The 15,694-nt window shown below is 39.5% G+C and overlaps 1 protein-coding gene across 1 annotated transcript in view; it reads right to left on the bottom strand.

Annotated features, from left to right (window-relative positions):
- Window positions 1–15,694, bottom strand: part of LOC145987928 (cytochrome P450 4C1-like) — a 101,382-nt gene that overhangs the window by 29,890 nt on the left and 55,798 nt on the right. The window contains exons 9-10 of the mRNA XM_083122747.1: window positions 14,999–15,067; window positions 1,939–2,107 (exon numbers count right to left, since the gene is read on the bottom strand). Coding sequence (XP_082978873.1) covers window positions 1,939–2,107; window positions 14,999–15,067 — 238 coding nt within the window. The remainder of the gene's footprint in view (window positions 1–1,938; window positions 2,108–14,998; window positions 15,068–15,694) is intronic.

Below are 15,694 nucleotides of genomic sequence, written 5' to 3'. Positions count from 1 at the left end.
GACCTATCGCATATCATAGTGCTATTTGTACCCATATGATCAAGTTGATGGAAACAAATCTTATCTTATCTTATCTAATCAAAATGTGAACCTTGCGTGTATACAAAATGTATAAAGGGTAAAAAGATGATTGTAGCATTATATATTGATGATATTTTTGTATTCAGTGAAGATGCATGTGAAAAACAAATGTTGATCAATTTACTAAAAGAAAAGTTTGATGTCAAACTACTGGTACCAGTAAGACGTTGTCTAGGAATGGAGGTTGACAGGAATAAGAAACTGAAACAGTTGCTTACACGTTTTGGTATGAATAATTGCAAAACAGTTTCAACTCTCATGGATCTAAATGTAAAGTTAGAAAATGCTGAGAAATGTGAAACCAAGTTTCGCTATCAGTAACTGGTAGGAGTCTCATGTATCTGGCAGTTTGTACGCCACAAGATATTTCTTTTGCTTGTAGTAAACTCAGTCAATTCAATAATTGTTATGATGTAAGACATTGGGTTGCAGCAAAAAGAGTTTTGAGATATTTGGCATGTACACTAAATTATAAACTTAAATTTCAAAAAGGTGGAAATGAAGTAAAAGTGTAATGATTTGATAAATCGTAAATCACACAGTTGTTTAGTTGTAAAATTTGGAGGTTCAATTGTAAATTGGGAATCAAGCAAACAACGAACCGTTGCTTACTCAAGTACCAAAGCCGAGTATTATAGTTTGGGTGATGCCGCTAAAGAGGCACAATTCATGAAAAATTTGTTATTAGAGATAATTGATATTAAGGTGCCAATTACAATTTTTATGTTAGGGATGCTGTTCAACAAGGAGATTTTCATTTGGTTTATCAACCAACGAATGATATGATTGCAGATTTATTAACAAAACCTGCATCTAAAATTGTGTATGAGAATTATGTATCACAGTTAGGTTTAAAATAATTATGGAAATATGTATATAAGCATATTTGAGTAAGGGAAAGTGTTAGAATGTTTTGTTTCCAAACATTGTCATACTCAAATATGTTCACGTTAATTTTTCATAGTGTGAGATAGTCTGTAAAGCGACTTATTTTTTTTTGTTAAATCTTATTGTGTGGCTTCTAAGAACAGAAATAAAACTTCATATGCTCAGTTCGGCGTGTTAATCATTATGCATATGCAGTATCAGGTGTGATTAATGGCTTCAAATTTTTAACACCTCCACACCCCCCTTGGTTAAGCTAGGGTTAAGTTGAGCGTAAATTGAATATAAGATAAATTTCGACGTTTGTCGAACGCTGGTTGGTAAGGCTGACACATCTACGACGTATGTGGCTCATGGGTTCATGCGCAGTGGCGTCCCCAGAATTTTCGAAATAGGTGTCGCTACAGATACTTTCTTTTTAGTAGTCAGCCCTCAATTTGTCATATTTTCCTGCGTTTGACTTTTGGGGGTAATTCTGGGTCAAAAGAGGGTGTTATGACCCCACCAACCCCCCTTGGGCACATCACTGTTGTGCAAGACTCACAAGGAATAATCTGTACCCCGTTTACGCGCGGTTTGGTCAAGTACATCGGAGTACAGCGATGGATAATTATCTGGACCAACAGTTCGTAGGTCGAACCACTAGTATTTGCCTCCATCAAGGATCTAATCCAGGATCCCTTGAACACTAGGCGATAGCATTATCACTGCACCATTTGGGAGGCCCAGCAATGGTTGCAATCTTCTTTCTGCCGACCTCCGTGCTGGAGTGGTTAGCACAGCGAGCTACGACGCCAGGGATCCCAGGCATGGGTGTGAGTGTTCTTTCATCAATTTAATCACATCATCACTCTTCCTCGTCTTCGCGATTAGCCAATAGTGGAAGAAATGCGAAGTGAAATAAACGAAATCAATCAATCAACCATTTTGTTTTCGCCAAAAGAGAGAATCAATGAATTACCAGACACCTACCTGTTCGTACGTCTTCCTTCAGTTCCCTGGCGTACATAGGGACACTTGGGTACAGTCTTAGCGCATCTTTTATGCACTGCCCTAAGTACTTCATTTCATTCAAATCTTGCACCGTAGCTGCACGATCAGAATCCCCAAATATGCTCCGTAGCTCTTCTACAACTTTCCCCTGTGAAAAAAAATATATATAAAAAAATGCAACTCTTTACTTGGAATACATTTAATTTTTTAAAAACCAAAACCATTCATGTCAGACCGTTATTTTAGCATCTTAATTGTATGTACACAGGATATCAAGCCTTAATATGCAGGGTGTACACGATGGAACTCCGGGGTTTCGACGCAATGTTAAAAATCAGAAAATAAAGTTACGACAATCAAGTATTTTGTATTTGGTACCATGTACGCTCAATTTTGTGTGTGTGTTGTTTTAGTTCCCGCGCGTCATGCTTGGCAGCGCTGTCGTCCCTTTTGTGAAAATGGCGTCAAAAATTGCGGAGCCAAAATAGATTGTTACGGTGCAGCGTAAGTTTTGGTGTGTCTAACAAAACGCCGCCAACGGACAAGAGCATCAGGGCATGGTACAGAAGTTTTCTGGAACCGGGGAGTGTGTTGAGACAGTTGAGTAAGTTCGTGGGTATCCCCTGGCCACCATAGCCCAGATATCGCTCCCCTGGACTTCTTCCTCTGGTGTACGTTAAGGACGCAGTTTACTCAACGAAGGTGCCAAAAGTGAATGCTTTGCGTGACCGAATTGTTGCTGCCCTGACGACGTGCTGCAGCGTGAAGTGGAATACAGGCTGAACATTCTTCGTGTCACTGTAGGTGCTCACACAGAAGTGTGGTAATTTTTGGAAGAAATTTTTTGAGTTGCTACTTGCAATAAAAATACCAAAAAAATGTGCAGGTGTGTTAGTTTTAATTTCCCATCACTTCAAAATCCCGGAGGTTGATCGCGTACACCTTGCATATAAAAGAGTGTGTTCTTGTTGCCTGACGGGGTGTAAGGGTTGACCATTTCCGAAGACACTCAAATGTCTACCTACGTAGTACACCCTTGACTGCATTTTGAAGACTAGCGAGGCTCTGGCGTCTGGACTCACGGCCAGTATAATCAATCTTCTGTGGGGCTCGTGTTGTGTTGTGCCTATATATTGGTGATTGTCCCTTCATTCTTGTCATCTTATCGTCACTCATCCTCATCTTCGCGATTAGTGGCAGAAAAGCGAAGTAAAATAAATGAAGCAACCTTACTCACTGACCTACAAACCCGAAAGCTTTAGCGGTGTCTTAATCTTTATTTTAATCTTAAACATCTCAATAGTTCTTCTTATGCACCAGCTATAGTGAAACCACGAGCAAAACAACCTGCGCAGACCCGCAACTCCTGTGCACCGTATTGCCGCGAGTAGCGGAGGGGGAGTGGACCGTGCTTCCTTATGGCTTGAGGTGGAAGGAAGAAGGGAAAGCTGCGCGGCGACTTTTCGTCCTAAGGTTTTTTTCCTTGTGGTCGATCTGTAAGAAGGGATTTTCCGAAATTATCCTCAATGGGTGGGGGGAGGGGACATTAAATGTATACTTGTTTTGACATTTACAGCCAAAATATCGCACCCACTCGTATTTGCCCAACATCCACGGTCCAATTTTATATTTCGTGAATTGTTCTGTAGCAGCCACTTCATTGTGAAAAAAAAAAAAAAAATCAACTGGTTTTATTTAACTAATATATTGTCCAAAGAATAGCCCAATTCGACTAACGTTTACTCCTGCCTGATTAAGTCGTCCCGGGGTATTCAAATTTAATTGTCAGCTCTAATATCGTGTACAGTCATGGAAAATAGTTCTTGGGCCACGAGACGTACGATATCGTAACATCTTAAAGGCTGTTGTCTATGCAACCCAAATAACAAAATTGTCGCTTGGGTTTGCCTGGCGGACCTGGATTCTCGGGAATGATTGAGTATTGACAGCAGCGTCATACCCCCAAGCCAAGCCATAACAAACAACAGCTGGGTGTCGTGAGACCACCAGAAAAAGTTTCAGGAATTGGTTTCTTAACAACAGCTATTCGTAAGAAATGTTCTCTTTACTGATATTAGAGTCATTGTCAAGAAAGTTCACTGAAATGGTGGTTTTCGTCGAATCATCATCGCGCAAAACACATGCTGTCAACCCAGAAGTCCTTGAAAAAGAGTTAAAAACAACTACTTGACTGATGATAAGACGAATCGCTATTCATTAGTCCCAACTTAGAATTTTGTGTAAGACATGGATCATCATGTCCTATCATCCATTTCATAACTTCATTAATCATCCTCATCGCCTTTGTTGACGCCAAGTGCTAGAAAAGCAATCTAAAATAAGCCAAATTAAGAAATTAATAAATGACATTTTCAGCGATTTCACGCAGCGACTCAGTTGCATGTAGACAAAGTTTCATTAATCGGGAACCAAGGGCCCCCTCGTTGTGCTTCATTGTCATTTTCCCTCCACTTTGCCTGCCGCGATTAACCTGATGTTGATTAATGCACAATCCACAAAGTGCACCAAAGCGGCGCATATTACAAGGGTCGTTCAAGGTTGACCGGGACTTTTATTTCTGCAGAGGAAATAGGTAGCAGAAGAAACACCAAACTATGTCAGTTTTTCAAAGTATTCTCTGTGCGCACCGAGGCACCATTGCCATTGTTCTGGCAGCTCCCGAATTCCTTTGGCGTAGAAAGAACTTTGTTGTTGTCGTAGCCACTGCAGGACATCGCTCCGCAGTGCTTCGTCTGTCGTGAATTTCTTCCCTCCCAGATGTTCTTTAAGGGGTGCAAACAAATGATAATCACTGGGGGCTAAATCCGAACTGTAAGGGGGATGGGGCAGAACTTCCCAGCGCATGTCGGCCAGAGTTGTTGTTGTCACATTGGCCGTGTGAGGGCGGGCATTGTTATGGAGAAGAATGACATTTCCAGACAACATCCCAGGTCTTTTCTTGCGAATGGACTTTCGTAGAGCACCACTCAACAATGTGGAGTAATACTGGGCATTAATCGTGCTCCCTTTGTCCACAAAATCCACATGGATAACGCCCTTCATGTCCCAGAAGACACTTGCCATGATCTTTCCAGCGGACGGCTGTGTTTGCTTTTCTTGGGGGGGGGGGGCGGGGAACCTTTATGCCGCCACTCCATTCTGCGTCTTTTGGTCTCTGGGGTTGAATTGTGCAACCATGTTTCATCACATGTGATGATGGATTGCAAGAATTCATCACCTTCTGCTCGAAACCGATTCAGAAGCTGTTCACAGACCATCCTGCGTGTCCACTTCTGATTGAATGTCAGCTGGCGGGGAACCCACCTTGCACAGATTTTGCGGAAGCGTAAGTGGTCGTGAATGATTGTCTCAACACTCCCGACACTGATATTCACCTCGGCAGCAATATCCCGCACTGTTTCTCGCCGGTTCTCAAGAATCATTTGCTCAACACGTGCGATATTCACTGGTGTGACTGCAGTCGGGCGAATGTGTCCATGCGCTTCATTTGTCACCAGCTCCCGTCCTTCGCGAAACTGCTCACACCATTCGTACACTCTTGTCCGCGACATCGTTTGTTCACCATACTGTGCTTGCAATCGTCTGAAAATCTCATCTGGTTTCACTTTCTCCTTCACGAGAAATTTGATTACACACAGTTGCTCCACAGCCACAGACACACTGCTTGCCGCCATGTTCGCTGCAACTGCTGCGCATGCGCGAAATACGTCATGCCGGGCGCTAGTTACTCGCGAAGGAATACATTACGTCACCCGCACGTTTCATCATGATCCGGCTATTCATCGATTTTTTACGTACAAAAATCCCGGTCAACCTTGAACGACCCTTGTATGAATAGGTAAACTATGTGATATTATGCTAATTTACAATTTAGTAATAAAATGTGAATTTTGGGGGCTTCAGTTAAGTGGCTGCACATCCATTACGTAATCGCGATATCATCAAATTGTACGAAGCGTGTCTACACCTACGTAAAGTGTCAGTCCCCGTCATAGGCGTGCGCAGACCCTCTGATTAGAGGGGGATAGCCTTGATTATATTTCAGGCCGGAAAAGAATAACGTAATTTCATCTCACTTGTTTAAATTTTATTGCATTGATGGGTGTGTTTATATATACACCCCTCCCCCCGCCCCACACACACATATAAATACATACATACATATATATATATATACACACAACACCTACACACACATACACACACACACACATATATATATATATATATATATATACATATATACCAACAGTAAAAATCATATAAATTGTCTCTCAAATCTACGCGTTCCTTTTCCTCCAAACAATTGTTCATGCACTTAAGAGAAAACCTTTTAGCAGCAGTACTTCTCTCCTCGGTAATATAAAATGCATTACAGAAAACAAATTTCGAGCAAAGCGACCAATAAATTTTCAGATCCAAAATGAAAACAATGTCGATTTAATATGGAAAAAAAATTCATGGAGCGCCATATTATTCTCTTTTACAATTTTTTTCATTTAGATCGTTTGGCGTCCAGGATTAACCCCTAGCTACGGCTCTGAACTTGACTAGACTGCAAGAAAAGCAGACATTGCGAGCGAAGCGAGCAAGAATATTTTACAAAAGGTATTTATATTTGTATAAAATTTGAAATCAAGGGGGCAATTGCAGCTCTGTCCCTCCCCCCTCCGCCCCCCCCCCCCGCGCAGGTGCTCTTGGCAGTCAGGAAGAAATAATGCAAGAAAGACGTGAAAACAAAATCCATCTTGAGTATCCTGTTGTCCTGCTACTCTTAGATTCTGCTACTCTTGCTTTCCTTTACTTCCATGTTTGCCCCCTAAAATTGATTTCCGTTCAAGGTTGTGGGGGGGGGGTTTCGCCACTGCACTCCCTTCCCCCGTAGTTGCCTTTAGTGTTGCCCACGAGACGAGACTTTGGCCTGTCTCGTCTCGAAAATATTTGTTTGTCTCGGGACACATGATCAATCTCGTCTAGTCTCGAATTTTTAAAAGCCTGTCCCATCTCGTCCCGTGGGCAACACTATTAGTTGCCTTGAACTTTCATCGGCTTGAAAATACTTAATTTTCTTTAAGAGTATAATATAGTTTAATAACGGCGATAGGATTCATCTATCCTAAATTTCTAGGTGAAAATATAATAATATAGGGGCATAGATGTCTGAAAGGGAGGCAAGGATAGCCACATCTTCCCCTTAGAAAACGAATGTCAACCAAAAAGTACGTTTTCACATGTATAATTTGATTTCAGTCATAATAATTTACATTAATTATTATAATGAGGATGCAAGAATGCGATAATGCAACACTATTATCGGGGTAATATGCCCCATGGAAAAATACCTTGCTTGTCTCTTCGTGGAAAAATCTGCAGACATCCATGATTAGGGGTGCATTTGCCCTCCCCCTGGCCCCATGGGCGCACGCCTATGATCCCCGTGATGGAATATGTAGCGCAAAGCCAGGGCTTTAAGATCAAATTTGTTTTGTTATTGTTTTTATTAGTAATTACCTCAGTTTTCTTCCTCTGAAGTTAAATTATTCATGACGACGATTTATTAAAGACATGAATGAACATACACAATGAATCCATTTTGGTTGGAACTCGAACTCGGAACCTTGTTCGGCAAGAAATAAAAATATCCATAAGGCATGAGTGTTTCATTGGAGATGTTCCTCTACTTCCGTCATTTTATCACTAATATATTTCTTTAATATACAATAATAAGTCACAACTACCTAAAAATAAATATTATTTTGCATTTTCACATGCATATGTTTTTTTACGGTTAGAGTGTGAACTGGCACCTGTTTATTTAGATTGTTCATTATGTTTCGTGTGTAGTTAAAGATAGGAAATATGCTTGAGGAACGATTAGGGCTATAAGAATTCCGTCCGTGACGGAGTGGTTAGCACAGTGCGCTACGATGTCTGATGTCCTGGGTTCGAATCCCGTCGTGCGTATGGGTGTTCTTTGTGAGTGCCCCTTCATCAATTTCATCATATCACTCATCCTCGTTGTCGCGATTAGCAAGAGGTGAAAGAAAAACGACGCTAAATAAGAAAATAAAAAGACTTATAAGAATCAATCTTATTTCCGGACGTGTCCTACATTTTATAGTTGTGTCTGGCCTCCGGAAGGAATTTGAAAGAAATCTCAAATGTCTTATACGTATTTTGAGCATCACGTAACTTCAAATTAGATGGAGAAACAGAAAAACTGAGGGAAGTCTAAGATAACGTGGTTCCTTGGAGAAGTATGCTTAAATCAAAGAGTGTGCATGGTTGCTACTGGATGTTCGGAAAAACAATTACAATCCCAGCTCAGAAATTACTTCACGATTTTCTAGATCCAAAAAAGTCCGGATATATGTATAAAAATGCTTACTTTGTGAAGTTTTATCGATATAAGTGTCGGTAATTTGTTCGAAGTAACAAGTAATTTTTCTCCTTATTGGAGAAATAAGGCACACAATTCTGTTTTTTCCCAGTGTATAGTAGTTTTTTTACATATTAATAAACAAGAACTTCCCGACTTTGTTTACGAAATTGTGAATTCTTTCCTTCCCGAATTCATGGATTGTTTTCTCTTCCTGGCCCCACATCGACGAACAACGTTCTGTCTTACATACATAAGTTGAAATCACATACAGCCGTGCTATTAATTAGCAGTTGAGGAATTTTGAACTCAACCGTTCACTTCAACATTAATTTTTCAGCTGAAGATGTGTCATATTCTCGTTATATGCTAAGATGTCCTAGTAACCTATTATAGTTACTGCAAATACGATCGTGTTCAACATTTTGAGACAATTTGTCCTACTTTCCGCTGACGAGTGATCTGATAGCCCTATGTGTGATGAGAACTGTTTTTACTCAATTTCTGATATAATTTATTCCAGCATTTCCTTCAACTTCTATTACCTTGTTATAACCTCCAATGCTTACACAACTTTTCCTTCGTGCTCGACCTTTGGGTTCAGAATTGTTTACAACACCCCCATCTCCCGCGTGTAAATAGCAGGCAACAACACTCTGGAAGACTATAATGTATACAACTTGTTTACTACATATTTTACGAAAATATTAGAATATTAGCTTGATATAACTGTGGATTGGAACAAACGAAATAAAATACCTGTTTTATACGCACACTGGAACGAGCGCAGGCCTGCTGTGAGTCACTCTGGCAGTGAAGGTCACTGATCGAAGCAGTTGGTGCTTGCTCGCTACAAGCAGGCGCCTTATCTTTCCTCAAGGAAACACGGAAATCTTAGTTACTTTCTTTCGCCAGACTAATGGTGAACATTTATAGGAACGTAAGGAGTAGTATCGTATTCTATTGGAATTAGATTTCGTGGTGTTTAAAAGATATCATAACAATATGTAAATCTCTTTTGTGACCTACACTGAACTTATTTTAAAGTTTCATTGACATGTAAAAGCGGAAATTTAGAGATCCTTCTTCCTTACAATTTCTAAACAACCGAAAAGTGTGGTGAACGTGAAACTACTTATTGTTCGCATCAACGACATGCATTATACAAATGGTCCTTAATCAAAAACCCTATTACATCACAGGAAGTGATATTTAAAACAATTCTACCACGTATCCAACGTAACCAATATTCAGATTGATTCCAAGCTTTTGTTTGGGTTATTTTGTGTCGCATTTTTACCTCTTGCGATAATCGCGACGACGAAGGTGATGGGTAATGATACGAATGCAATGCTACATCTAAGCCTCAACAGGTTTCAAAAATGGATCCTCTGGCTTTGTAGAGAGTTACGGTGATTTTTATTTTTATTTTCATTTGGTATTTTAAGTCCACTTTATGCACACAAAGGCTAATCGAGACTGCATCTACAGTTTAAAGTGGGATCCTAACCACTGTGTCTCCACCGGGTATCGAACAGGGGACTCCTTGATTACAATGCGACTCCTCTACTACAGCGCCATCGGGAAGGATGAGAGAGAGAGAGAGAGAGAGAGAGAGAGAGAGAGAGAGAGAGAGAGTTAGTTACGGTGACTACGATAATCAAGAATTGAAAGTAGCAGAACGCCTAAGCTATTCTTTTGTCAATATTGGAATCGTTAATGAATGTTATGAATTTCTGTTCAAATTGAAAAAAATAAACTACTTGTAAAAGATTTCCAGAGTGCCGTTACAAATCGTTATTTTTTTTCTTTCCACACATTACTTTGCTACTATGTAGATATTTGCATGCTAAGATGTAGAAAGTGCTGCATTTTCAGTGTTTGGAATTGCGATTTATTTCTGAGAATGGAGTGAGTAGTGGGAAAAGGATCACCTCACATGTTTGGATTATACCTCCCCGCCAAAAAAAAAGACACAAAATATATATCGGCTGTTGTTCTTATAAGGAAATATAACATGTATGAATTGTCTCAAGAAATATTGGAGCCTATTCACATCCCTACGGAACTTGGAAGAAAGCCGACGTAGAGATTTTGGGAAGTTTTGTTACGACAAAATTGGGATGTATAGTAAATTAAAATGCAAAGTCCTACCTTGTGGTTTGCACCAAGCAATGAAGGCGTATAGGGGGTGTGGAGTTAGTGGAGTAAGGCCCCACGCTTTCTTCATCAGGCGGAAGGTGGGAATGATGTGATCAGCACCATGCCCCTGGCCACCATACCCCCCTTTCTTCCCCAGAGTTTCCTCCAGGTACCGACTTTATACGACGCTGGGTGGGCACCGAAGCAGCTTGAACAGGTGGACAAAATCCTGATTATCCCCCATCGAGGATCGAACCCAGATCTCTCGCATGGTAATAAAACGCCCTAACGACTGTGCTACTGCGGCACATACAGTAATTAAGGCAAGAATTGTTTTAGCGTTTCGTTCAACGTTTTTAGGGGAATCATTTTCGGAGATATAACGGGTAGCTCTTGTCGGTTCTGCGACCTGGGTTGAGAAAAGGCGATTTTCTGACGAACTACATTCCACCTGACAAGTCACGTGACTTTCCTACATTTCCTGTGCCTGTTGGCTTTTGCATGAAAGACGAGTTGCTCTTGAGACAGACAGAATCACCCGATCACCTAATGGTGCAATGTGTGTTGCCTACCCTTCCGGCATTATTTACAGCCATTAAAGTCTTATGGGGAAGAACTTTTTTCCACCACTGTACATGAGGAAACTCAACTATTTCAGAACACCAAGCTGCAAGATATTTGGTCTCAATCTGTCCAGTGGTTCTGCATAGAGCTGCCACCTAGAATGAAAGAGTTCAACTATAGAGTTACAAGCGCTGCTAACGACATCTTCAGCAATTTGGAGATATCTTCTGCAGTGACTGCTATGACGTCAAGTATATTGTCTGTTGTACAAATACGCTTTATAAATGCATACGTGAGTTGTTAGGTAGGTGAGGTTTGGTGCTGTCAGCATCAGTGGTCGAATTGTAAATAAATTACTGCCGGTATGCACGTTATGCACAGACCTGTCTTTTGATACAATCTTTGATACAATTTTTTTGTGTATGTTTTCTGAAATAATACATCGATTCTCATTCTCTCTCTTTTATCACCACAAATGACATCCATTCTTTATTTCTGCCACGTACGAATTGTAATAACTAATAAATTATTATCAGTAATAAAGTATTGTACATTAAACCACTCACTACTGCAGAAGTTCCTAAGACCACAAAAATCAACCACAAAATTAACATACATGATCAGTAGGGAAAGGATTTTAAGGTGCAAAATTATGGTAGAGAAAAGATTAAAAGGTTCTATAAATGTTTTCAAAAAAGTGCAAAGAAAGATGCTGCCCGCCTGTATGTTACTCCCTTGATTTTACGTATTATAAAATTTAAGTAGAACTTAAATCCAGATAAAAACAGAATGTTTTAATTTTATTGCCTAAAAAAAATAACTTTTCCATCTTTTTCCCCCTCACTTCTATTTAATACATTTTTTGTTTCAACTTCATGAGAAGCGAGGCCCTTTCATGCGCGAGGGCCCGGGCGATCGCCCACTTCGCCAAACCCTTGCTACGCCACTGGTTAATTGATTCCTCTGTTTGTTGCAATTTAGAAATTTCTAGCACATTCTCGACGCCACTGTTGCGTTTCTAATGACGTATGATAGAAAAGAAGCGCTCGGCCTTGGACGGCGGCGGGGGGAGTAGTGAATGGTACAACTCAAACGTGCAAGAAAGAGAGAGAGAGAGAAAGAAAGAAAAAGATAGAGAGAGAGAGAGAGAGAGAGAAAGAGAGAGAAATGAGTTAGTACATTGTTGGCCCTTGCGTAGCTACTTGGGCGATGAGCACCAATAAATAAGTGTCATTTTTTTAAAAAAAATCACTGACGGTATGGTTTTCAGCATCTTAATTTACTACCGGTATGCCATACCGCCTCATATCGGCCCATTTATACCATTGGTCAGCATACATCTCCAAGTTGCTATAGTTACTAGTCCTGTGATAGAACATCACTGTGGCAAACAGGATTCAGGCTGCTGTTCGGAAATTCGGGTCGCACAAACTACCGCGAAAGAGATTAAGGGCGAAAGTAAATTTTCGCGGTTAATCCGTTTCGCGGTTGCTCCTTTCGCGCTTATTCCTAAGCGGTTATTCCTTCCGGGTTTAATCCGTCATGCTTAATCTTTTCGCTCTTATTCCTTTCGCGCTTAATCAGTTTCGCGGTTGTTCCTTTTGCGCTTATTCCAATGTTCAATTTTCATTTCGCGATTAATCCATTTCGCGGTTGTTATTTTCGCGCTTTTTCCTGTGGGGGTGGGGGGGGGACGTGGCTCCTCCCTGCTTCCCTTTCTGGACGCCTATGCTTGAAACCGTTCCTACTGAAAAGTTAAAATATAAACAACCTTCATTTTTAGTAAAAATGATATAATTAAAATTACGTGTTTGTAGTATTGCGTAATTTTTGTTTTATATATGGGGGATTCCATAGTCACAGGTGGGACAGGCAGACTACATTTCTTATATTAAAGTAATTATTTTACTGGTAGTTAAGCAACATTAACTTATTGCTTCTCTTCAATAAAATATGAAACTTAACACTGTTGATTAAACATAACTAACGTTAAAATACTTTCAAATATTTGTAGCATTAAGTGAACAGTTTTGTGTCTCGGGTGGGACCATTGAACTATATAACATGGAAGGACTGCTTTACGTGCAAAAGTGAAGCCATTCTCTCGCTTACTTATGCCAGGAAGCGGGGGAAGAAAAGCTGAAGCAGACGAATTTTTCTATTGCGGCAAATGGATTTTTACAACAGATTATTTACGAAATGAAAGCTGTAAATTTTGAGATAACATTACAATGAGTACGTCACCTATATTCAAACACCACGGGATTTAAGATTAAAATAAGGGTATAAATGTATTTCTAAGAACTTCTTGGTAAAAGTTGATTTATATTGAGAACTCCGCAGCTGCTGTCCGCATCGTGTTATAACTTGCAACAATATTATTGTTGATTGATTTAGTTTATATTACTTCGCTGTTCTGCCACTTTTGGCTAATTGCAAACATGGGGATGAATAATGATATGATGGAATTGATGAATGGACAAACACAAACACTCATGCCCAGGCCTGGATTCAAACCCGGAACATCTGGCGCCGTAGTACGCTCTGCTAACAAGTCCGAATATTATTGTTGATATCAGAGCGACACTCCGAGCACGATTGGGTTCAAACCATCTAAGAAATATGGGGAAGAAAATAAATTTAGTTTTAATGCACGGATCCATATTTACTTATTTATAAATGCGACACTACATGCAAATGTCCACTCATCTTGTCTTTCAGCTGACAGCATTAAACTTAACTAATTTTTTTTTCTTCCTGTACGTCTTACGAAAAATATCCATTCAATGACCCATAATATCGAGGCACTTTTTTTGTGCACGATTAAAATTTCGGAACTTCTGCTTGACATGCCAACAAATACACAAATTGCTCGTAATCATGTCATGTAGATAAAATTAATATTTTACTACCATCTACCCAGAGATTATTTTTTTAAATTCCCTTTGTTACTTCTGGTTAGCTTCTCTCCATCACTCAACTAATTTCATATATTTATTAGTTATGATTGATTGATTGATTCCATCCTCTAAATTATACATAGTACAATAGGTACGTATAATGATATTGGTTATTTCAAAGTTCAATTTCTTGAGACAGTGTATGAAAAACGTGCATGTAACTAAACACATTCGAAATCTTTCGCTATAAAATTTCACATATAACATATAACCGTCATCAACTTTAACAAATACATTTAGACGTATAATCATATTGTAAGATTAATATTTACCGATAAAAGTGGACACCCGGACAATTATCTATAAGATTTGTACACCCAAACGCGAACACGACCGTACCATGTTCAATCAACTTAAGACGGGAAAAATTTTCGAAAAAACACATGTCAACTATTAATGTAGCAAAGAAACCCTTAATAATATAATCACTTATAGCGCCGAATGCATAAATATGGTTAAATTAGTTTTTTTTTTTTTTTGGTGCTATACGAAAGCAAAGTGGCGAGTAAATACACGTTAGCTTATGGGATCACCACGTTTTCTTCCCTTCTTCCCTGGAGAAACTAATCGCAAAAGTGGCTTCAGTTTCCGCAGCCGATCAGCGTTGCAGCGAGCTTTCAAGTTATATACAGTTCAATGGGTGGGACAGACGAAACTCTGCCTCTTCACTTAATAAATTTCTTTGAATTTTTGTGAATTGTGTGATGAAAAATAAATCATGGAGAAAAAAATGTTTTTGATGTCACGGGTTGGGGAGCACAATGCAAAACACAGGTAAATCAAGAAGTTAAAATAAACAATATGTAAAATACCTTCTACCTTCTAACTAAATTATAAATGACAATAGGGTGACAGCACAGATAAGCTAAGGTTACAGCATTGCATTTAATTTTCAGAAATCAGGTTCAAGAGCACTTTCACATTGAGAGAGAGAGAGAGAGGAAGTACGTAGATGATGAAGTAACATACATACCTGATAATCGGGGTGTGAGCCGAGTAAGTATAGAGCGAAGCTTATAGCAGTTGCAGTTGTATCGTGTCCCTACAAAAAATAAAACAACACTGAGTTCTAATGCATGTTCTTTACATAATGTTGTTTTGGAATATCGAGAAAGATCGAGTACTTTAAGAAACCCTCTTTTACGCTTGCTTAAACAAATTACACATACTTCATTTCAGAAAAGTAAATATGTCATTTTAAAGATTAATTTGCTCGAGTCAAAGGTGTAAGTAAACACAGATGCTGAAATCGAGAGATGCCGGTAAGATACAATGGTAGAGCGCGAATAACAGCAAAGAGTTTAGACTACGTAAAACACGGGCTGAATTAAAATTGTTGAAACAATATATCTAAGTAATTTATATGTAGTAGTTTTTTTAAGACACAGTAAATAAGTTTTCGAACCAGACTTCGCGACCCACCAAATGTCCCCATCAGGACCCAGCAGTGAGTCGCGCCCCATAGGTTGAGAAACGATGCTCTAGGGCTTGAAGTAAATTTTAATAGCAAATTATCAATGGCAACTTCTACCACCCCCGTAGAGTTAGGCAACACATATTACGCAGGGAAGCGTGTATTTCAGGATATAGGTGTCTCAATTATATTGCCGGTGACTGTACCTCTGATTCCACAACATAACGGTAATAGTAATGGCAAAAGTATCCCAAT

This window comes from Lepisma saccharinum, chromosome 5 (genome assembly GCF_977018435.1).
Source record: "Lepisma saccharinum chromosome 5, izLepSacc3.1, whole genome shotgun sequence".
NCBI lineage: Eukaryota > Metazoa > Arthropoda > Insecta > Zygentoma > Lepismatidae > Lepisma > Lepisma saccharinum.
This window is presented reverse-complemented; position numbering and strand designations above follow the sequence as displayed.